At 47.7% G+C, this 24,178-nt stretch overlaps 1 protein-coding gene across 2 annotated transcripts in view; it reads right to left on the reverse strand.

Moving 5' to 3' along the window:
- The window catches only part of MRC2 (mannose receptor C-type 2), a 68,847-nt gene that overhangs the window by 18,469 nt on the left and 26,200 nt on the right, over positions 1-24,178 (reverse strand). For both annotated transcript variants that reach the window (XM_078855099.1, XM_078855107.1), the window contains 6 exons: positions 22,874-23,016; positions 15,144-15,240; positions 14,610-14,751; positions 13,470-13,499; positions 4,741-4,907; positions 3,442-3,509 (listed from right to left, as the gene is read on the reverse strand). In XM_078855099.1, coding sequence (XP_078711225.1) covers positions 3,442-3,509; positions 4,741-4,907; positions 13,470-13,499; positions 14,610-14,751; positions 15,144-15,240; positions 22,874-23,016 — 647 coding nt within the window. The remainder of the gene's footprint in view (positions 1-3,441; positions 3,510-4,740; positions 4,908-13,469; positions 13,500-14,609; positions 14,752-15,143; positions 15,241-22,873; positions 23,017-24,178) is intronic.

Genomic DNA, 24,178 nt, shown 5'->3' on the forward strand with positions numbered 1-24,178 from the left:
GGCGGGGGGGCTTCAAAGTCATACCATGCCCACGCACTATGCAGGATCAAGAGCACCAAAGGGGGTGCAGGGATTAGCATTAACAAAGGAAAGGAATGCCAATGATATGTAGCTGCAGTAACTAAACAACACCGTAGAAAACTAAGGTATAAACTACATACAAAGACTAAAATATAAACTGCATAGCACCATCAGTATACTTACTATACTCTACAATAAGCTGAGTTACTAACAGCAAGTAATACATTACAATACTACGTCGTAAAAGTTATATAATATGCTTCCATCTAAACTTTATTCTCTTACATCAACCGAGCATATACCGTACTATATACTGCCATAGATAAACCCAACATTAAATTATATACTGTATTGCAATAAACCACATTTCAACATAACACTATGTATTATTCTACCTACCCTAATGTGTATCAAAATGGTTTATTACGTCCTTCCAATGATTGCTAAGCCAGAATCCATCTTCTCGATTAAAATTGTCTCTGTGTTTGTATATGTGGATCGCCTCATGAACGAATCTCTCATGATAGCCAGGTGGCTTGCAGAGAACCTCTGTCTTGGAGAAGTCAATGTCATGTGAGCCCACTGAGTTGTAGCAGTGATCTGCCACGGCTGAGGTGTTTGTCCTACCGTGTTTCAGGTCAGCTTTATGTTCACGGATGCGGTCCGAGACATGTCGTTTGGTTTGTCCAATGTAACTGCTACCACAGAGGCAACTTGCTCGAGTAGATGTAGCTCTCAAGGGCTTGAGTCACATCGCTGCAGACGTAGCTAGATCCGAAATCTCTGCAACCCTCAAAAACGCCAAGATGCCAGCTAGCAACATCAGCAAAGATGAGCGTTTTGAATTAGCTCAATTAAAAAAGAGGGATGACATTGTCATCCTCTCAGCCGACAAAGGCAATGCCACTGTCATCATGGACAAAATAGAATACAACAACAAAATTCAAGAACTACTCAACGATGGTAGCTATACAAAAATAAAAAGAGACCCCACCAACAGCCTTGTCACTAAAACCAACAATATCATTTCTGATTCAACCGCTTTATTTGATCAGACCAAACAGTTCTCGTTGAAACCTTCTGCAACCAGGCCACCAAGATTATACGGCTTACCAAAGATACATAAAGAAGATACACCTCTTCGTCCCATTGTCTCTACTATCAACTCCCCCACCTATAAATTGGCTCGTTTTTTGTCTGAAATCCTACGGCCTTTCACTGGAAAAACCACCTCTGCGGTACTAAACTCTACTGACCTGGTATCGACAATCAAGGGGATTGCCCTGTCCCCAGACGACCTGCTTGTCAGTTTTGATGTGGTTTCCTTATTCACCAAGGTTCCTGTACCTGACACCATCGCAATCATTGAAGACTTGGTTCATCAGGGACTGAATGCTGGGGTACCCCCCCTGGTGAGACACTGCTTAACCAATACATACTTCACCTGGAATAAAACTTTCTACAAGCAAATTGAAGGCACCCCAATGGGCTCCCCCCTATCTCCGGTTGTAGCTAACATCTTCATGGAGAAATTTGACATGGACGCCATCCAGACTGCCACTCTACGCCCGACCTTATGGAAGAGATACGTAGACGACACTTTTGTCATCTGGCCACATGGCCGGCCTGCTCTAGACCAATTTCTTGACCACATCAATTCCATACACCTAGCCATCAGATTCACCATGGAAGTCGAAAAAAATGGCAAGCTACCCTTTTTGGATGTCCTAATCAAAAGGAGACCTGATGGTTCAATGAGCCACTCTGTCTACAGGAAATCCACCCATACGGACGCTTATCTAAAACCGGATTCCCACCACCATCCATCCCAGAAGAATTCCCTCATCAAGACTCTATATCATAGAGCCCAATGCATATCCGACCATGAACACATTTCCAGTGAACTCAAACACATACGCCAAGCTCTTAAGGCTAATGGTTACTCCGACTACACAATCCGCAAAGCCATCTCTCCAACCATCAAGAAGGATCCTGTTGAGGAGCCTTTCAAGACCATCACCTTACCTTACATTGCTGGGGTCACAAAAAAGATCTCCAAAATCCTGATTAAACACAAGATCCAGGTCCGATTCAACACAGTACATAAAATCCGTGATCTGGTACCGTCTGTAAAAGATGTGGTTCCAGACATACAGCACCCTGGTGTCTACAAACTAAGTTGCCTCTGTGGTAGCAGTTACATTGGACAAACCAAACGACATGTCTCGGACCACATCCGTGAACATAAAGCTGACCTGAAACACGGTAGGACAAACACCTCAGCCGTGGCAGATCACTGCTACAACTCAGTGGGCTCACATGACATTGACTTCTCCAAGACAGAGGTTCTCTGCAAGCCACCTGGCTATCATGAGAGATTCGTTCATGAGGCGATCCACATATACAAACACAGAGACAATTTTAATCGAGAAGATGGATTCTGGCTTAGCAATCATTGGAAGGACGTAATAAACCATTTTGATACACATTAGGGTAGGTAGAATAATACATAGTGTTATGTTGAAATGTGGTTTATTGCAATACAGTATATAATTTAATGTTGGGTTTATCTATGGCAGTATATAGTACGGTATATGCTCGGTTGATGTAAGAGAATAAAGTTTAGATGGAAGCATATTATATAACTTTTACGACGTAGTATTGTAATGTATTACTTGCTGTTAGTAACTCAGCTTATTGTAGAGTATAGTAAGTATACTGATGGTGCTATGCAGTTTATATTTTAGTCTTTGTATGTAGTTTATACCTTAGTTTTCTACGGTGTTGTTTAGTTACTGCAGCTACATATCATTGGCATTCCTTTCCTTTGTTAATGCTAATCCCTGCACCCCCCTTGGTGCTCTTGATCCTGCATAGTGCGTGGGCATGGTATGACTTTGAAGCCCCCCCGCCCCCTGCGCATTTCCCATGTATATGCTAAACTCATCTTGATATGCACATTCTTTTTGTTAAGGCGCTCTTCTACCACCCCCAACCCAGCTTATATGTAAGTTCCTAGCTTGAAGTGTCTCATTCTTCACCTGAGGACGGCTGCTTGCGTTGTGGCCGAAACGTCGTGAGATTTGTTTCATTTTATTATGTTTTATTTTTATTATTTTATTACTTCCCTTCTACGTGACTTTACCGAAAAAAAACCAAGAAAATTGATACTAACCTTATTAACCCAGAGGGATGATGGGTTTATTTGACCTCCGGTCAGGATTTCACCAGGCGACCTTTACATTATTTTAAGTGGCATGCTTTGTGGCAACACTGCGTAGGCAGCTAAGACAATAGAAATATCTTGATCTCACTGCAGGGGCTGGGATAAAGATGTAAAAACACACAAAACCAAATTAAAATACATTTTAGCCTAACCTGCCAAAAGCCAACCTGATTGTGGGTGGATGTGGGACTCACTGAAGTTCACTGTCACCATCCAGCATGCTGAGTCCAATCCACCACTGCTGCAGCGAGGCCTTTGACAGCTGTAGATGTATACACACGTGCACATGTACAGCAGCAACAGCTCTCCAAGTCAGAATCATAATGGAGGCAGAGCTCTTCTGAGTATGGGAGTCGTCTGGCATGCTGCAAATAACTAAATAACATATAATTCCAAATGTTAAATGACACTGACATGTCACAAACTCCTATATTTTTTACTCAAATGTATTTAATGCACACACATGCACAGCTACATACACAAAGACATTCCCACATACACAGGCAGTATGTATGTTGAACTTCTTTCGCACCGTAGCACAGTGATCTCTGTGTGGCTTTATAAGCATTGGTTCCCAACCGAAAGATTGTCGTGTACCCCCTACCAGACCGATCAACTGTCCGCGTACCACCATTTAATTTTGTACATGTTTATACCACGTACGATATTTATTCAATAATTTAAAACATATGAACAAATTCAAAAATAGTTACAATTTGATATTTTACATTTTAATAACACTTTACAGTTTCATCCGAGTCCCTTACCATCGCCATGAAGCAGAGGTGGAAGGCTGAGGTTCGGTGGATGTGGAAGACTTGAGAAATTTTCTTAAGGGCTTGTAAAAAATTTTTTGTTTATATGTAAATGAATTGTGAAAAAATGCGAGCGCTGCAGCACGGGGATGGCCTAGGCGTCCAAAGGCACCATACATTTAACAAACCATCGTCTTCAAAACACCATTTTCTCGTCAAGGAGTAGAAACCATCATGCAAACTCCGGTCATCCTCATAACAGTGGCTTTTGGTTGGCCATCAGACAAAAACGGTCATCACATCGCGTGCTTTCAAATGCACTTCTTTGGACATCTGGAATGCTCTTCCTTTCGATATTAGGAAACCACTGGAGCTATGGACTTTTAAATCGAGAATGAAAACTAATTTCTTTACCACTTGCTTTTGTCTTTAGTTTGTTGTCGTTCCCCAAACCTCTGATTAGCACGGTTGGCTATGTATGGTGCGAAAAAACTTCTATATACATACGTTTCTGTCAAGTGTCTGCTGGTGGAAGTTTCAGCAGTGCCAAGTTGCGTCTCATTCATGGATTTAACAAGATTGACTTTTACAGCTCTCGGATGGGCACACCAAGTACAAACATTCAATGTGAAATTGAAAGTAACAAGTCTGCTGTGTATATATGTGTTTCGAAACTAACAGATGTGAAAAGTTAAGTTCGGCGTAGAGATAACATTTCTGTAAATTCTTCTTGGTTACCTTCTGCATGGTGTGCAACAGGTATAGAAACTCGGCCCTGTCACGCACGGAGGCCAGCTCGCCGCCCATCAGCGTGCAGGACAGGCGGGCATGGATCCAGCTCAAGGGTTGCTGCACAAACAGGTACTCAGCGCCCTGGTGATGCAGCCACTGTGTGTCGCCGCTCACTGCAACGCAAGCGGGAAGCACAGCAGAGCTCTCAGTACCCAGCACGCCGTACGTGCGGACGAACCTCGTGGACGACGGGGGTCAGTGGAACACAGTCACGTGTTCAGCGACGGTCGAGAAGCACTATGCCTGCAACAGATGCGTTACTCAACGTAAATCGGGCAGCACTGCATGCGTAATACTCAGCTTGTCCGCACACAACGCAAAAAATAGATGTGGCTTCCGCTAACCACGTACACTCCACACGTGAAATAACAAGCAATAACTGCATGATAATGTGTCATTTATTGTTAAGAATTAATAACAATTTACAGCCCTTTTTAAATCGACTGCTGGATGTCTACCCATGCTGTCAGTCATGAAGGTTATTTGACCATACTTCACCTCACTGCTCAGTATGGGTTGGTTTAAGGGGTTGGACTCACACCGGGTCAGTTAAAACTGGCCACTGATGTCAGCCATGGCCAGATATCAAACTCAGCTCTCCGGCCTCACATTGCAGTGCGAGAACCATTGAGCCACTGCCCCCCAACAACCAATGCATAATTCTTAACTGATTAGAAATGCAGCTGCCAATTCGATACTCGGCTTACAAGCAGTGCGAAGCTGATTAACATGTAGATGGGAACACAGTGATTGCAGCCAATCACAAAAACATTCCTGCGTAGGGAGCTGGTAGGAACGTTGGGTTGCTCGGTCAATGGCCAGGGTCAATGGCGGCGTGGTGTATTCCGCAAATATGCCCGACTGTGAGGGCGGGCACAAGCCGGCGTGAGTAGGTTAAAAGTTGAGTTTTATAAGGGCACCACGGGGTGACCAGCCCCTCCCCACCCAGCCCCACCCCTCCCACTCCCCACCCAGCCCCACCCAGCCCCACCCCACCCTCCCCTCCCCACCCTCCCCTCTCCACCCAGCCCCACCTCTCCCATTTTTGGATGCACGATGGACGGACACAATAATCCCCTGTGGGCTGGTGTAACCAGGAGGTTCCTACCAGTAAAAACAACAGCAAGTGTATGAATAAGCTAATCCATGATAGTTGGTTCACTAACCATCCAGTTTTTGCCTGGACAGTCAGGCTTTTGATCGAGCTCCACAATGTCTGTATCTATATATGGTGAACTTCTTTAGCACCGTATGCAACCAACATGTCTGGTTGACACCTTCATCTGGACATCAAATTTCCACTGTTTGAAATATAACGGCATCGTGAAAAACGTGTACGAACAACCCGGTACGGAGTGGCGTGCTTGACGGAATGTGGAGCCTAGCACTTTCCCTGCGTAAAGCATGACATGTGCTTAATGGAACCGGGTTAGCCAATTAATAAAGATTGATTTACTACATTTGCAATAAAATAAGTAATGTAGCAATAGACCCTTGGGACCAACCGTCGAACCAACCGAGTAATATAACTACACCACATTGCAGTAGTAATTTGTTTACTGGGATAAGTAAAACTCCGTTTTATCAAGCACCATTCACACAATGCCTCACAGCGCTTTACCACATTAAAACTAGGCGGAAAACAACCCGACAGAGACAGTAAAACATACGCACACTGCTAACGATGATAGATTCCATACAGGCACTCATATACACGGGGTGACTGTTATTTGTGACAAGATTTTCACTACGTTTGTAGCTAGCTATACAATAGCAGCTGACCGGACCAGGACTTCCTCATATTAGTTCGGCTAACAGAGATCTTACTACTTTGAGGTGTTTTGACATTTGCAACACTGCGCTGTAAAGTCATACAACATAATTTGCGAACGTTACATAAAATAAAATCAGTGCCATCCGTGTTACATTTTTAAAGTTCTTTTTAAAAAGTTATTCCTACACCACAGTACCAGGAAGAGAGCCCATTGGGACAAAGTATCCCGATTCATGTGCTCTTGTTTGGCTGCGTGCTTTTGCGAAATTCCGCCGATAGGTGCAAATTATGCACAAAAAAAGATTCTGCCGAATGGAATGCACATATTTCTGCCCCCAATTTGCTCTGCGGAATGGGTGGGGCCCAATTGTGCCGAAACAAATTAGGGCCACGTGTGCTGACAATCAGCACGTTCACCCAGCAAACCCCACCGAAGCCAACCAACTGAGTTCTTTAACATAGCCAAAGATTATCCTGTATAGCCCCAACAGACTGTAGGAGGCAAGTGCTGTTAGCCAGAAAATGAGTACCCTAGTGCCATGTGTAAACATTAACACTAGGGAGACAAAGGCGGCCGGGCGTGGTTGCTGGCCACCCATGCCCCCCCTATGCTGTTCTGGCCTTCATAGGTGCTCGCTAACAGCACTTGCCCCAACAGTCTGTTAAGGCTATATGGGGGGTCTTTGTCTTTGTCTCTGCCCACATAGTTTGGGACAGTAAGGCATAATAGGGGGCAATCATCTCAAGTCAGTCGACCCATGGCACCTGGGTCTGTCCCGTGTCCTCCTGCCAGCGGACGTTAGACACTTCACGTGGCATTAAAGTGCACATAGCCTGGCACAAGCGCCGTGGTTATGTCACCACCACTTAGTGGCGAATGGCGGTTGTTGTTGTTCTGCCCAGAATTGTAGCACAAGCCAAAGGTGTCTTTGCAAAGATTCAATATGATGACATTGATTATGCTATAAAACGATGTTGATAATGATAAGTGGATGACGATTATGAGTATCATGGAAATGATGATGCTGTATGATGATAACTTTGGTAATGATGAAGATGATCACGATGATAGTGATGAACATCATGACGGTGCAGCTGCTCCAGCTTATGATATTCCACCTCCCCCCATTTGTTCATGATCCACCAACTACGATCGGCCCCTTTCTCTTGGCAATCCACCTATCATTTGTCTCCAAAATTCTGGACTGCAGGTGTGCAGTCGTGCCAACGTGAATACCAAATAGCCATTTAAAGCTGAGTTGACATAGAGATGCCATTGAACAGATGCCATTGATGTAAGCCATGGACAAAAATCGAGTTCAGGTCACTGGTTTCACAAAGGCCCTACGCATCATCATCAGTTCAACAGCATCCGCACGGGCAAAATAACATCATTACCTTAAACTTCTTCGTGTGCGTGACTGGCACAATTCTGTTCCTTTTCACGCTGTTTTAACAGCTAAAACCTACTTGAATTTATTTTTGGAAATGCCATGAAAAAAACTGCAGAATGGACGAGCCGAAGACGCACCATGACAAGGCGAACTGGAGCGTCACGCCTACACAGCCTCCCACCAATGGTGAAAACTTCCAGCCATTGTTTGGCACCACCCTCACTCCACGGGTGCAAAGATTAGTAGCAGTGGAATCAGTTCTTGTGAGTGTACAATCGGTCCCCCGTGAATTCAAAATTTTGGAGAGTGAACGATGTTTCACCAGCACGGCCGTCATTTCGTCAAAATGTAGCAAAATTATGGTCAAAAGGGCAACAAAAGTCGGATCCAAAAATCTTAGTCTAGGAAGAACGTGTAAAATAAGTTACAAAAAAGTGACACCAAGCAGTGTGTAAGAGTAGTGAACTCAAGTGATATGGTACACACTGAAATAGACGTGCATTCATTTACTGATAAATGACAGGATCAAAGAATGAGGCAACGCACACTATGGGTCGTATCATGGGACCTCTCTTGCCAATGTAGGGGTGTCAGGGGAAGGATTCCCACCAATAGGAGGGTTAGTGGGAGGGGTGATCGAGTAGATATAAGGGGAGAACGGGCGGGAAGAGGGGGCCTTTTGGCGGGAACGAGATTGGGACGGCTGGGGACAGGTGTGGATGGGAGAAAAGGATTAAAAGACGAAACCCCTGCAATCTTGTGTCGGCTCTCCTTTACATCAGTATCAAATAATAAGAATTAGGTTTTACCCTTTCTGGCAATAAAACAGGTGTTAGGATATTAAAACACCAAACTGAAACCTTTTGCAACGATTACTCTTTGGTTCTTTCGGTAAAGTCACGTAGAAAGACATTAAATAATAATAGAATACGACGTTTCAATTGCAACACAAGCAATCGTCATCAGGTACACATGAATGAGAAAACAAACCTAGTAAACTTGGAAATACAATGCAATTCAACACAGAGAGTCGGCCAACACAACAGTCAACACCACAGCTGGTTGATTACATTCTTCCAAAGATTGCTAAATTTGAGAGAGAGACAAAACATAGACACGGAGACACACAGACAGACACACAAGCAGAGAGAGTGACTCACACAGAGACAAACAGAGATAGACACACACATAGGCACACAGAAAGACAACGTCTCTGTGTCGAGGCCTAAAATAGAGAAAGAGGGGGGGGGGGGGCAGAGGGGGAGTTGTGTGAAATTCCTGCCCATAGGGGGACGGAGGAGCTGGACACTGGACTTCTAAACAAACAAGCATGGAGCATTGTGTGGAATTACTGCCCATACCGCCCGGAGGAGAGAATGGACCCATAAACAAGCACAGTAGAAAGCAAATTTAGTAAAATTAGGAAGTGTAATGCAATGCAACATCGAGTCTGATGATGGTTGCTTGTGTTGCAATTGAAACGTACGTTGTATTCTATTCTATTATTTAATTTAATTTCTTTCTACGTGACTTTCCAGAGAGAACCAAAGAGTAATTCCTGCAGTCACGAAAGCTTCGAATCTACTTTTGCAAGGAATCATGTCTGCATCAACCACATATACTTGGGTCGTATACGTTCATATAAAAAATGACAGGCCAATCCTTTCCTCCTTCCCAGCTCACAGTGGTTATACTGGTACATATGAGTGAATGGGTACAACACTCACAGCACCATTTGAAATAATACAATTGATTAATTCCTAACATCTTAACTATCGTTATGTTTATGGCACTCTGCGCATATCTGCTTTCAGGCAGGCCTCCCGCCTCCATCTGTCTTAATATATCCGGCATCAGCCATTTTCTTACCCCGTTCGTTGTCATGCCTTCATCACATCTTGTTTGGATTATTCCAACTCTCTTCTCTACGGCCTCCCTGAAATCCTTGCTTCAAAACTCCATCAGAGAGAGAGAATGCCACCACCAGACATCTCAGCTACAAATTAAAGGATGAGAACGTCACTCCTGTATGTCTAACTGCCTCCTAATTCAATCAAGGGTCAGTAAAAAGATAGTTTTCGTCGTCAATAAAACCCACACCATTTAGTGTACATGACTTTTGTTTTGGCAACATTTGCAGCCTTCTTGATCAAGTTCTTCAATAATTTCCTGTAGTTAATTCCCACTGGTTAGTATAATGACTGTCATCAGTAAATCAGAGATGGTTAATATTTTCCCCATTTATGTGTATGCATTTTTCCTCCATATCCAAAGTTCAGAAAAAAGCAGTCTTGTAACGCTGCTGATTTATTTCATTTGTGTGAATCCCCTTCTAATACGTGCATTATTACTTTCTTTCTGCAACCTCAAAGTAGCTGTTCCAGTTTTATGAATGGGCTTTATTAAGTTATAAATGTTTTGATGCGGAGGTTGGATGACTGCATACATTTCAAAGGATTTAACGAGTTAATTTCCTATCAAAGGGATATCAGTTCATAGTCTGGACGAGGGTCAACTGGAGTCAATACAACAGGTACTACTTTACTCTTTTGTTCTTTCGGTAAAGTCACGTAGGTGAAAATTAAAAAAATAAAAGATAAAAATAAAAAAATTCTCTTTTCTTTTATTTTTTTTTATTTTCACCTACGTGACTTTACCGAAAGAACCAAAGAGTATGGATATTTGCAGTCACGAAAACTTCAAATCTAGAAGGTACTACTTTGTAGACATTCTGCAGTGGTTGTTTCAGGGATAAGCAGGCCCTGCCATGGGAACATGGACTATCCACCACTGGTGGAATGTTCGTCGCCAATGTTCGGGATTCACCAGAGAAAGACATTGTATACTAGAGCAGTGTAGCTTCAACTAAACAGGAAGTTTTTTTATCTTGATTTGAAGCTTTCGTGACTGCAGGAATCCATACTTTTTGGTTCTTTCGGTAAAGTCACGTAGGTAGAAAATAAAATAAATCACGACGTTTCGGGCGCAACACAAGCGCCCGAAACGTCGTGATTTATTTTATATTATAACCTCCGTGACTTTACCGAAAGAACCAAAGAGTAGGAAGGTTTTAGTTTAAAATTCTCGTCGGGGTTCGCCTCAATCCTATTGTCGTTATTGTTGAACCATCGTCACGCCACAGTCGAAGACAAAGGTAGCCACTACGGGGAAAGTGAACAGAGGTTGCTCGAGAGCAGAGGGGGCTGAGATGGGTGGAGAGCACATGCAGGGTTGGTGAGAGAAAATGGGCACACAGAGGTCAGCAATTGAGATGGGAACGACACTGTTAAAGTTAATAATAGTGTTTCCCCCCCTTATTTCTGGCAACAAAACTGAAACCTTTATACAAGGATTCGTGTCTGCATTAACCACAATACTTGCAGTCAAAATACAAAAAAAAACACACTATGATAATATATGCATTGTCCTTGAAAAAGATTGGTCCACACCAGAGACGGCTTTCTTTTGAGCCTCGACCCAATTGGCGCTCGAGCAGAGGACACCAAAAGGCGTACAGCTCAAAGACAATGCACTATCAAAGTAATGAGGGCTCGGGTGAGCATCTACATAATTAGACCTCCTTTGCTGAGTCGACTTATGGGAGGCCAGTACTGGCAAAGGAGGTCTAATGATGACTGTAAAAGTTGTCATTGGAGGTTGTGTGGTAACTGCTGCAGTTGCAGAAACAGGCAGAGGGAAGAAGGCAGTGGCAAGGTGAGGGGGCATTGCTTGCGTTGGCCTGTTGGCCTTTAAACATGAAAATGTATACACACAGGTCCCAGCGTGTGTACTGCTGCTTTCTCAACCCCCACCAATGTTCCTCACTATCTAGGGCTTTGCACAACAGCTCTGCTATTGTACACACAAATACAAAGATGCCCCTTATAAAGATAATAGACTGTTGGGGCAAGTGCTGTTAGCGAACACCTATGAAAGCCGGCACGGCACACGACGGAGTGGGTGGCCAGCACCACTCGCTAGTGGCGATGTTTACACACCGCACCAGGTACTCATTTAAGGCTGAGTCGACTTATATGAGGCCCAGAGCCGGTTCAGATAATCGTCACTGGTGTTGGCTGTGAGCAAGAATCGAACTCGGGTCGCCGGGTTCACAGCGCAGCGTAGCGCTCACCGCTACTCTACCACTCACCAAACACACACACATACACACACGTGTGTGGATATTGGATGGATCAGAGCATGCTTGACCAGATTTTTCTATGAGCCGGGGTCCTCGCTCCTAAATCTGAATTGGACGCTGCCTTCAGAGTGGACAGGAACACTACCCATTTTCCTGGCAAAGTGGCACCTAAAATTGTTCATGAGGGGGGTGTTGTATAAAGTTACCATCAGCAGGACCTCAAGTAAAATCAAACCACACTTCCTTCACGAATCAGCTGTGTTGTCTCAGTTAACCCTCACCTCTCCTTCAAGAATATCTACCTTGGCCAAGAGGCACACCTGCCTTGCGCATGGTTGGCACCGCGTGCTTGCATCTTGTTTTTTGGATGGGGATGTTCTTACATCTCATCACATGCATTATATTTACACCCAATTTAACTGGAATCCATAAGTATGGTGTTTGAAAAAGAACAAATATTTGTGTTCATACTCTGGCGAGTGATAGGCACAGATTGAATGGACATATCTTATTTTACCTACCGAGTATCTATGGAACTGCAGCCAGTTTTAGGTTGCACTAATGTATTATATTTTGAACGTTTTAATATAATCAGGAAAACAGGAAACTAAGGGCCACATAATTGGTCATGGCTGAAACATTAAAAAAGTGCATTGTAAGCAAAGCAGAGCAGGGGAGCGAGAGGAGGGGCTGGACCCCTGATGGAACACTGTGATAGGATTTGTATATACTCATGATGGTACATCGCGGTGGATCATGGGTAACATACACACAGAGAACATTCCTGTTGCCCACCAGAAAATAAATATTGTTTACAGTCTATCAGCTCTCTGGACCAATGTTTATCAGCATAGTTATATTTAAGCAGGAAAACTCTGGGTCAGTATAAACCATTTATGCCACAGTGTGGTCTCGCTTTGCATGGGGTACAATGCTCCGCTCCACATTCCGTCAAGCACGCTGCATGACAGGTTGTAGGACACGCTTTTCACAATGCCAGTGTGCCAAAATACTGGACATTGATGTCTGGTTGAAGACATCGAATAGACACTGTACAGCTAGATCAAAAAACAGTCCGGTCAAAACCTGGATGACTACTAAGTCTCCACTTGCATAGAGCCAGCCAAAATGTAAGAATTCCACACATGTTATATTTGTACAACTGCATAAGTAAAACATTGGCTCACAGTGGGAGGAGAGTGAATAGTGGGAAAAGGATAAGCAGCCAGAATGCGGTTACATGGGCAGGGACAGTTGGGGTTGGCTTGGAGTAACAGAGCCGGATTCAGTTAAGTAATGTCCGTGAATATGTTATTGTGATAATCAGTTGAGGATGTTGGTCACAAAAAGACAAATATGCACTCACGTGAGATTTCATCCTTGTCTCCTTTGGAACCTGCAAAGCAGAGATTTCAAAATACATATCAATTATGTGTGAGTGATAAAACGTGTTACCTAAACCGATTATTAGCTCATGCAATTCCAAACTTGTCGTGCTTGGGAATCGGTGCCCAGCGTTGAATTTGTGTAGTTTTATATATTTCGTTTTGTATAACCTGCCTGCAAAAGTAGTAGGGATATAGGAGTTTTCAAAGAAGGTTAAGTAATCAATTACCTTAACTGCATAGAGGATGGTGTGTTTTATGTTTTTTCAAACTCTAATGAGGTCTGGGACTGTCGATAGATGGAATCTAAAAAACATTAACTTACGTCACTATTCCTGATTGATACTCCACCTATTATGCTATAATTTAAACACACATAGGACTGTTTTTCTGTAACTCTTGTCCATTGACAATGGACTCATAAAATATAATTCTGAACAATGCTTAGTGCAACCTGTACTTTTAATGCTAATGTATATTACCGTATGGCGATTACGGTAATTTCCTATATTCTAAACATTACATTCTCCATTAAAAGTGCAGATCCATAACGTGGATATTCACTTCATTTTAGCATAATACATTTCCTGCCTCAATGTGTAATTCTTTGTCTGACAAAGTGTTTAAGCATGTTTGTTGTCGTCTAGATAAAGCATGTTTGTTGTCGTCTAGATCAAGGTAAATTTGCAGCAACATTATTGCATTGGGGCATGTCATATATAGCCATTTATACGTTGCAGTATATCCTGTACCCACACTTTTATTTGTATTTACCGGCGAAACGTCGTACTCGAATGGTAAATGTTGTGGGTTTAATCTCCAACACACTGGTGTGCTCAACTCGTAACGAATTGACATATTTTGTTTACCTGACACACCTTACTAATTGACTATGTCGGGTGGTGGCGGGTTTAACGACACATTTATATTTACGCGATCTAACCCAAAAACCTCGCTACTGGTATTACTTTTTTTATACTTAACATTTTTAATGTTTTTTTTACCCGATTTTTTTTCTCTTTAAAAACCAAAGGGTTTCAGGTAAGTGGCGGAGCGTGGATATGTGGAAGGGTGCGGTGTGCATGCCAGTGTCGCGTTGTCGGCGCTTCAAGAGACCCGACCTCTGGGAATCTTGCAAATCCACTCGAGGCGCGTGTCGCACCGCAGCTTGCGCCACTGCTTTCCCCGCGAGCCCAACGCGGCGCAATCCCGCACAGCCTCGTCGTCCTCCGCATGGCCCTCTTCAAAATCCGAGAACGACAGCTAAAGCCAGAGAGAGCAACTGCTTTTTTTTGTGTTTAGTTTGTTGTCCTTTCTGCACCTCCGATTAGTGGTGGTTGGCTACGTACGGTGCGAAATAAATTATGATTTAAAGCTTTCGTGACTGCACGGATTCATATTCTTGGTTCTTTCGGTAAAGTAACGTAGAAGGGAAAAAATAAAGAACCAAGAATATGGTGCGAAAGAAGTTTAAAATAGATATATACGTGTTTGGTGTTTCATCAAAAACCAAAATAGTAATATAATTCATGTGAACATGTAATTACACCGATGCACACTTGCCATTTTCCTTCTCCTACCGCTGTTGTATACCATCCTGAGATAAAATATATGTCTCTACGTGTGCGAGGTAGGGTGACGTGACTGCCACTTACTGCAGTGCCATCACTCCATTTCCACGATTTGATAAGTCCCGGATTGCGGCTATTCAGTCCAATCCAGAGCCACCGCTCGTCTTGTTCTCCAGATTCTCTGAGGAATACAGTGTGGGAATAGGTTGATAATGGAGAAGGGGAGATGCCATATGGAGATAAACGACAACTTAAAAAAAAAGTCTGCACAACTTAGCTTGGCATGGTAGGGTGTGTTTGTTCAGCTCTATTGACATCGTGAAGATATGCGTAAATGGTGATGAAAGCTAGTCTATGTCAGCAGCACAGTTTATAAATGCTCCCACACATTCCAAGCAGAGTGTGCCTGTTGCCACAGTGGATCAAGCAAATAGGTCACGGGCCAGCGTGGGCTCGACAGCCATTGGAAAAGCAAGTGCGGGCAAATCCCACAAATCTTGCGAGACAAGAAAGGCAAGACTGAAGAGGCAAGGTTCGGATTTCAATGCGAGCAACTCCAACTTCTTACTGGAGTGGGAGCATATCTGTGTGTCCTCCATGGGGCCGACAGTCACAGAATTTCACAAACCATGGAATTTCACAGCAGCCACGGACATGCCCAACCACCTTGTCCTCCACTTGTCCTCGCCCCACCTGAAGGTCATGATGACTATGAAGATGATGATGACTGTCTTCACAAATTGCATTCTTTTAGATGCACTTCTGCGGCCGTCTGGAACGCTTTCCATCGGATAATAGGAAGCCACTGGAGCTATGCACTTTTAAGTCGAGATTGAAAGCTCGTTTCTTTAGAACTGCTTTTCGTGTTTAGTTTGTTGTCCTTCCCCTGTGTAGTAAGTTCGAGGAGACGAGGTCGGAGTTGAGGCACACTCTGTTTATTAACTCAGTGACAGGCACAATAGTTGAAGGGGTAACGGCCCCTTCACCCGTACTATGGGAAACCCACCCTAGTACTATCTGTCCTGTTCCCCAGTCCTCCTCTACTGGGCTACGGGAGGCTGACTGATCTGGCCCTGGCAAGCACAGATCTCGGCACCAGCTAAGCCGGCCTTGCCCTGACAAGGGCAGAGGTCCGGGAGCTCTTGGGCCGCGCTGCTGGCTTACCCAGCTCGGCCCTGACAAGGGCAGCGAGACAGGGGAGTCCCAGGGCCTAATCTCCGAGTCTTCGATCTTCACTGGTCAGCTTCGTGTCGTACTGCCTCGAGCTCTCTGGCTCCCCGCCTTTTATAGGGATCCCCTCAGAGGGCTGGGGGCGTGGGGGATCACGGATGCGGACGTCGGTGCGACCACCCGTGTGTGTGAGTGCACACACCCCTGTGTTTCTCGTCCGCCGTTTCTCCCGTAATAACCCCTACATCACCCCCCCCTGTACAGCTCGCAGCCGTCCCGGCTGCAACAATTCCTCAACTCCCAAGAATAAGGATTAACCCCCGTCAACACACGTGTGCCTCGTAACCGTAACAATAACAAGAACAAGTGTAACAACAACAACAACAACAACCGACGGTCCCCTATACGTACCCACTTCCCCAAAATGCAACATATATACCGAACGTGGTTCCCCATCCCCATGCACACAACAGGAAAAAAAAAACCCAGGTGAGTGAGCCCACCAGCGGCGGAACGCGCGCGGAAAGCACTTTACAATAACCGGCGCGTCTTGGCGCGTGTCCGTGCAGCGGGCCCGTCACAAGGGCCCGACCTGGTAGGGTCGGCGGCAGGTGGTGAATGTACAGGTGCGCGGCGCACCGGCATCCTGGACGAGCCAGCGTCGACCTCCTTTGAGGAGGCTGGCGGCAGAGAGGGCATCAGTCCTCGGACCCCTGAAGACGGAACAGTTAGCAGCGGATCAGAGGCAGACGGCGACCCCGCCCTCCCGGAGTCAGTGGACCCCCCACATGTTCGGCCATAGTCATGAGAGGAAGCATGTGGAGCAAAGAACGGCTTCAACCGTGAAGGGTGGACAAACCACCGACGTTTCCCCCATTTAATGCGAACACATTGCGGCCGCATAACCTGCACAATTTCCACGGGGCCCCTCCACGGCCTCAACAACTTCGACGAGGTGGCGAATGGCACCTGGGGGCAGTGCAGCCACGCTCTGTCACCCGGGTGCCATTCGTGCGTGTGTGACCGGCGCGATCGCAACTTTTCGTTTTGCTTCTGGCGCGAGGCAGAGTTTTGCATGGCCGCCTCCCGTGCCTCAGCCAACCGGAGGACGTTAAACTTAACATGGTCCGCCAACTTAGATTTAGCGTGCGGCGCGGTACATGTCAGCTGAGTCGCGACAGGCGGGTCAACTTCGCGGCCATCCATTAAAAAAAACGGCGAGAATCCGGTCGCCGCGTGAGGAGCCATTCTGTATGCTGCTAGGACTCCAGGGATCTGAAGGTCCCAGTCGGTTTGGGACTCAGATACCTGGTGGGATAGCATGGACGTAAGAGTCCTATGCAGGCGTTCTACCATCCCATCCATTTGTGGGTGGTAAGGCGAAGTACGAATTTTCTTCGTACCCAGAAGCTCACACACCTCGTGTAAAAGGGCACTAGTGAAATTCTTTCCCTGATCGGTTAACAACCGTTCCGGAGCGCCCTTGTCAAGGACATATCCGTGAACAAAAGCCTCCACAACGGCCGCTGCTGACTGGTTGGCGAGGGGCCAAGCCATAGGCCATCGCGTGAAATACTCGACGCCAACCAGCAGGTACTTATTACCCCTTGGCGTGGAGGGAAATGGCCCCAAAATATCGAGGGCGACAAGCTCATTAACCCGGGTGACCGAAATAGACTGGAGCGGTGGGCAGGCTCCCCTCGCCGGCGGTTTGCGTTGAGCACACTGGGTACAAGATTGCAAGAGATCGTCCACATCCCTTGCCATGCCCGGCCAAAAGAAATTAAGCTGGAGCATGGCAAGGGTTTTGAGGGTGCCCAGGTGCAGGAGCCGCTCGTGAGCGGCCCATACAGCCCTACCCCTCAACGCGGAAGGCACCACCAGCCTGTGGCGGCGGATCGTACCGTCCCAATGCATGAGGAGGCCCTGGCACAACCCCCATGAGTCAACGCCCGACTTTCCCTGAGCGGATCCTTCCGCGCGACGCCGTAGCGCCAGGAGGGAAGCATCCTCCATTTGGAGGCGCCCCCACTCCGCACATGACAAGCCCAACAGGGAATCCTTCCCTCCCACCGCAATAGGGTCAACGTCCGAAGGGGCCTCAACGGCGGCCGCTAGGACCGGATTGTGGCCGTCGTTTGCCGATTTGCAACGCCCCGAGCCCAAGAAACAGGTGCAATCAGAAGCGACCGGCAGGCATGACAGGGCATCGGCATTGGTGTGGCGAATCCCCTTACCGTAAGTTGTTTCGAAATCGAAATCCTGAATGATCTCCAGCCATCGGGACAACTGCCCCGATGGCTGGTGAATACGCAGGGCATACTGCAACGCCGCATGATCTGTACGGACGGTGAAATGCCGGCCGTACAGATATGGCCGGTACTGTTGGATAAAGAAAACAATAGCCAACAGTTCGCGGCGGGTGACGCAGTATCGCTGCTCGGCCGGAGACAATACTCTACTACCATAAGCCACAACGCGCTCCACGCCACCCACAATTTGTGACAGCACGCCTCCAATCCCGGTATTGCTTGCGTCCGTGTCGAGCACGAAGGGCATAGAAAAATCGGGGTAGCTTAACGGCGGGGCTCCCACCAGGGCGTCCCGAAGAGAGTTAAAAGCGGCCTCCTCCTCCGGCCCCCAATAAAATTTGACCCCTTTGGACGTTAAGGCATGTAATGGCTTAGCGATGGAAGCGAACTCCGCGACAAACCGGCGGTAATATGAAGCAAATCCGATGAAGCTTCTAACCTCCCCCACCGAGGTGGGAGTTGGCCAGGAGCTGACACAACGCGTTTTGGCGGGATCGGTTGAGATGCCTGACCGGCCGACGATGTGACCCAAATATTTTACAGATTCGCGCAGCAAATGGCACTTTTGTGGCTTGAATTTCAAATTAGCTGCGCGCATTTTGAGAAAGACGGCCCGAAGCCTATCACGATGTTCCTCGAACGTCTTACTGAATACGATAACGTCGTCTAGGTGAATCAAACACACCTCCCATTGCAAGCCAGCGAGAACCAATTCCATCAGGCGCTGGAACGTCGCGGGAGCAGAGTGGAGCCCCATGGGTAACCGATTGAATTGGAAGAGGCCGTGCGGCGTTCTGAAAGCTGTTTTGGGCTTAGACTCGTCGTCCAAGGGAAGTTGCCAAAATCCTGAGAGTAAATCCAAAGTGGAGAAGAATCGCGATCCCGCGAGGGCATCCAGCGATTCGTCCATTCGAGGAAGCGGGTAAGCATCGGCTACCGAGATCTTATTTAACCGCCGGAAATCAACGCAGAACCTTAGGGATCCATCGTGCTTTTTAACCAACACTATGGGTGCACCCCAAGGGCTGGTCGAGGGAGAAATGATGTCAGAAGTCAACATGTCATCTACAGCCGATTTGACATGATCCTTTTCGGCGGGACTTAACCGAAAAGGATTTTGTCGGATAGGAGCGTTGTCACCGGTGTCAATATGGTGGCGCAGCAAATTGGTACATCCGATATCGTATTTATGTTTCCTAAAGACGTCGGAAAATTCCCGCAAAAGGGTGCGCAATTTAGCACGTTGTGAGTCGGACAGGTCAGGTGACTGAGCACACAGCGCCTCGAGCCAACCCTCGTCAATGTCTGAGGGCAGCCGCGACTGAGAATCGGTGGCCACCTGGCCAATGATCGGCATCTCCGCAGGTACCGGGACTGCATGTGCGAACACGGTTCCCTGCTAAACCACCGCCGTCCGTGTTCCGACATTTAGAACCGCGATAAACGGGTCCGCATCCCCTTTAACAATAGTCTGGGCCGTCACCAAATCTGGGCCATTCACCCCGGCCCTAGACGGGCCCAGCATAATGCCCTGGTCTGAGACCCCTTTAGCGAATGGTCGACGCAACCGCAGGGGCACCAGCATCTGTGCCCCCGGGGGTACGCGCACCGTTTGAGCCACGAGCGCCTGTACCGTTGCACAGGCAGTATGCAAGGCAGGGGTGGAAGGCAGGAACGTTATACGTCGGCCCGATGGAAGCTCGATGCATTGCTGGTCAATCAAAATTTTGATGGGCAATTTGGCCAAAAAGTCTGTCCCCAATAGGCACGGAATTGCCAGCGAGGAGGAGACGAATACCGGGCCAGATAGTTTAATGTCCCCGATAGAAATTTGCGCTCGAATTTGGCCGATAATACCTAACGAGCCCCCGTTCGCAGCGTAAAACGGTATGTCGACAGGGAGCAATGGGCGACTCTGAACGGGCAGGATATTATAAATCAAATCCGAAATGATAGTCGCCGAAGCTCCCGTATCGACCAGTACCCGTACCTCCACCCCGTCAATATGCCCCGTGACAACGGACGACCCCACCGATACAGCTACAACCCGGTGAGCCAACTCGGACCATTGGCCCGGTTGGAGCGCCCTCCCCGACAAGCCGCGACCCGACGCACCAGCACCCAAACCCCGAGACTCGTGTGTCGGACCATGTGAGAGGGAAGTGGGTGTGCATGCAGGCCGAACGTGTGGGGTGCCATGACTTGCCCGAGGATGTTGCGAAAGCTTGTGAAGAGGACCGTCCGCAGCCCCAGGTCTCGCGCCACGCTGTCGAGGAGCCCGGCATCCCGACGCCACGTGGCCCCGGAGGCCACAATTGTAGCACGTGACGAGCGCTCCCGAAGACTTGGGCTGCTCTCGGTGGCTCGGTACGTCCCGAGCCGGTCACTCGGCAGATCGCCATCCCGCAGAACGGTCCGCGGCGAAGGCTCCCTCAGAGTCGGAAGTGGTCGCCGCCACGGTGTGTCTTGCAGCTGCTTTGTTAGCCTTCCTCCGCTGGGAAATGAGATTGGCATGAATGTGCCTTGCAGCCCGCAATGACGACATGTCCGCATCATCTTGTGCTAGGATGACGAAGTCCAAGTCGTCGGCCAGCAGCAAAATTTTCTCGGCCACCATCGCATCGATCCCTTCTTCGTCCATATGCGGGAAGGCCTCCTTCGCCAATGACAGCAGGGCCGTGCGATAAGCAAGTGGTGATTCCTTGTCGCCCTTCTGTCGCTCGTAGAAGAGCTGGCGACAATCAGAAGGCAGCCCATACACCGTGGCCAGCAGCTGCAGCGCCGACTGAAGCGTGGAGCGTGCCGACCTGGGTGCAGCAGTGAGGATGCCCAGGGCGTCGCCATCCAGCATCGCCGGGAGAGCACACAGCGCCTCGTTGTCTGTCCACGCAGCCATTTCTTGGTGGGCGAGGAACCGGCGCTGGAACCCACCCCAATCGCCGCCGCTTGCTACGAACACCTGCAGGGCGGGCAGGCGTTGTTGAAATGTCGGCTCCGTCCCCGATCCTCTCGCAGCACTCGTACCGTCCCCATGGACAGTATGAGCAATGGCGGCCCCTACTGGAGGTCGCGCCGTCCGTGACGCGCTGGTTCCAGCTTGGTCGGTGCCGGCGTCCGCTGGTGGTGACGTGGCAACCCCTGATAGGCAGCCACTGCGACCCGCCCCCGCCGATGACGTGGCGCCCGCTGGTTGGGCCCCGCCACCCGCGTGACGAGCTGGGGCCCCTCCCTCGGCCCCTACTGTCCCCGTGGCGGGAATTTCAAGCCTCCCGCCCATCGCAGAGGCGGGGGTTTCTGGCGGGCGTTGTCCATCTTCCCGCCGCGTCGCTCCTCCCGGCCCCAGGCGAGTTATCCGCTCCAGCATGGCGGCCGCTGCATACATGAGCTCCGCCAGTTGCGAGTGGGCCAACGCCAACTCGTCAGCCGACGTCCCGAGCCTCTCCGACGACCCCGCAGGTGTTGGAGCCGGCAGCGGTTGTGCAGGTACGCCGGCGGCGACGTCTTGCACCGCCTCTCCCTCGTCGTCATCCTCTCCTGGGTCTTGGGCACGAGTCGTCCGTCTCGTATCCATGCTTGGACCACTTCTGACGCCAGATGTAGTAAGTTCGAGGAGACGAGGTCGGAGTTGAGGCACACTCTGTTTATTAACTCAGTGACAGGCACAATAGTTGAAGGGGTAACGGCCCCTTCACCCGTACTATGGGAAACCCACCCTAGTACTATGCCCTCTGTCCTGTTCCCCAGTCCTCCTCTACTGGGCTACGGGAGGCTGACTGATCTGGCCCTGGCAAGCACAGATCTCGGCACCAGCTAAGCCGGCCTTGCCCTGACAAGGGCAGAGGTCCGGGAGCTCTTGGGCCGCGCCGCTGGCTTACCCAGCTCGGCCCTGACAAGGGCAGCGAGACAGGGGAGTCCCAGGGCCTAATCTCCGAGTCTTCAATCTTCACTGGTCAGCTTCGTGTCGTACTGCCTCGAGCTCTCTGGCTCCCCGCCTTTTATAGGGATCCCCTCAGAGGGCTGGGGGCGTGGGGGATCACGGATGCGGACGTCGGTGCGACCACCCATGTGTGTGAGTGCACACACCCCTGTGTTTCTCGTCCGCCATTTCTCCCGTAATAACCCCTACACCTGCACTAAAATTAGCATGGTTGGCTACATATGGTGCAAAAGAAGTTCAACATACATACAGAGCTGCGTATTCTTTACATTTCACACGTAATTTATCTCGTATTTCAATGCACTGGTATCTTCAGTCGTAGAACTCCTACGTGTTAGTGAATGTCCGTGCGCTGCCGTGCTTCCGACAATGTCACCCTGCGGTGCACCGCGTACCCCAGGAGGCCACGGATGAGTGTGGAGACGGCACGACCCTCAGCTGGGTCCCTCAGGCTCAGCAGTGTGGCCCCCAGCTCTCGGCAATACCCCTCCGCTTCCTCCCATGACTTCATGTTCCCCGCATCTGCAAAGTGCAGCAACTGCAGACAAAAATGAAGACAAAGGACCCACGTATAACCTTAACAGACTGCTGGAGATCTTTCGATTTAAAGCTTTCGTGACTGCAGTGATTCATATTCTTGGTTCTTTCGGTAAAGTCACGTAGAAGGGAAATAATAAAATAATGAATATAAAACATAATTAAATTCTCACGACGTAAGCAGCCGTCCTTCACCTGAGGACGGCTGCTTGTGTTGTGGCTGAAACGTCGTGATTATTTTATTCTTTTAATTTGTATTATTTTATTATTTCCCTTCTACGCGACTTTACCAAAAGAACCAAGAATAAGACTGCTGGAGCTTCACGTGCTGTGAGCGAGCACCTATTTTAGGAGAACCCTCAAATTAAGATCTTAAGCAGGGCTTTAATCCAGCCGGTGTGTGGCAGTATGCGTATCCAACTCTGGAAGCCCTTTTCTGATCCATGCTCAGACGTGCCCTGAGAGCAGCATCGCGCAAAACCGCACCAAGGCAAACAGCGCGCCTCAGACTTGCGACCTCCATCACACTCCTGGGCAAGCAGCCACCCATCCATTTTAGAATGCAAGCACTGCATCGAAGCATCAAAGGATATATTTCTGAAGAGTATTGAGATTCACCCTGGTTAACAGTGTTTCAACTACAATAAGGTAACTGGATGACTTAAGCAAAATGTACTTGTGATACTGCAGTGGCAGTGCTACATAAGCACAAATAACTCAATATGTTCATCACTAACACTGTTTTTAAAGCAAAACATATGTTTCAATCGATGAAGAAGGGCCATAGCTTGAAACATTGCCCATTGTGTATTTTTCTCGACCACAGCCATCATCCCTTCCAGCCAAAAAAGGCCCCTGAACTTGCACATGTTCTCTGATCCAGACATTCCCCTTTCTGTGCTCTTTACATCAATTTCAGAAAAGAAAAAATATTTGGCAATGTGCTGAAAAAAGAACACTTTAAACAGTGTATATTACCTCCTATTGCAATGGATATCACATATATTATGGTGGAATTTAATTTAATGTTAATGTATCAGTAAGCATGCAAATCAAAGATATCGGGCCGAATCACGTTGACCGAAGGACGGTTTTTACTCACATTTGACGGGAGAAAAAAAAAATTGCAAGTGGATATCGATGATTTTCCATAGAAATTTATA

This window comes from Lampetra fluviatilis, chromosome 1, assembly GCF_964198595.1.
Source record: "Lampetra fluviatilis chromosome 1, kcLamFluv1.1, whole genome shotgun sequence".
Classification (NCBI taxonomy): domain Eukaryota; kingdom Metazoa; phylum Chordata; class Hyperoartia; order Petromyzontiformes; family Petromyzontidae; genus Lampetra; species Lampetra fluviatilis.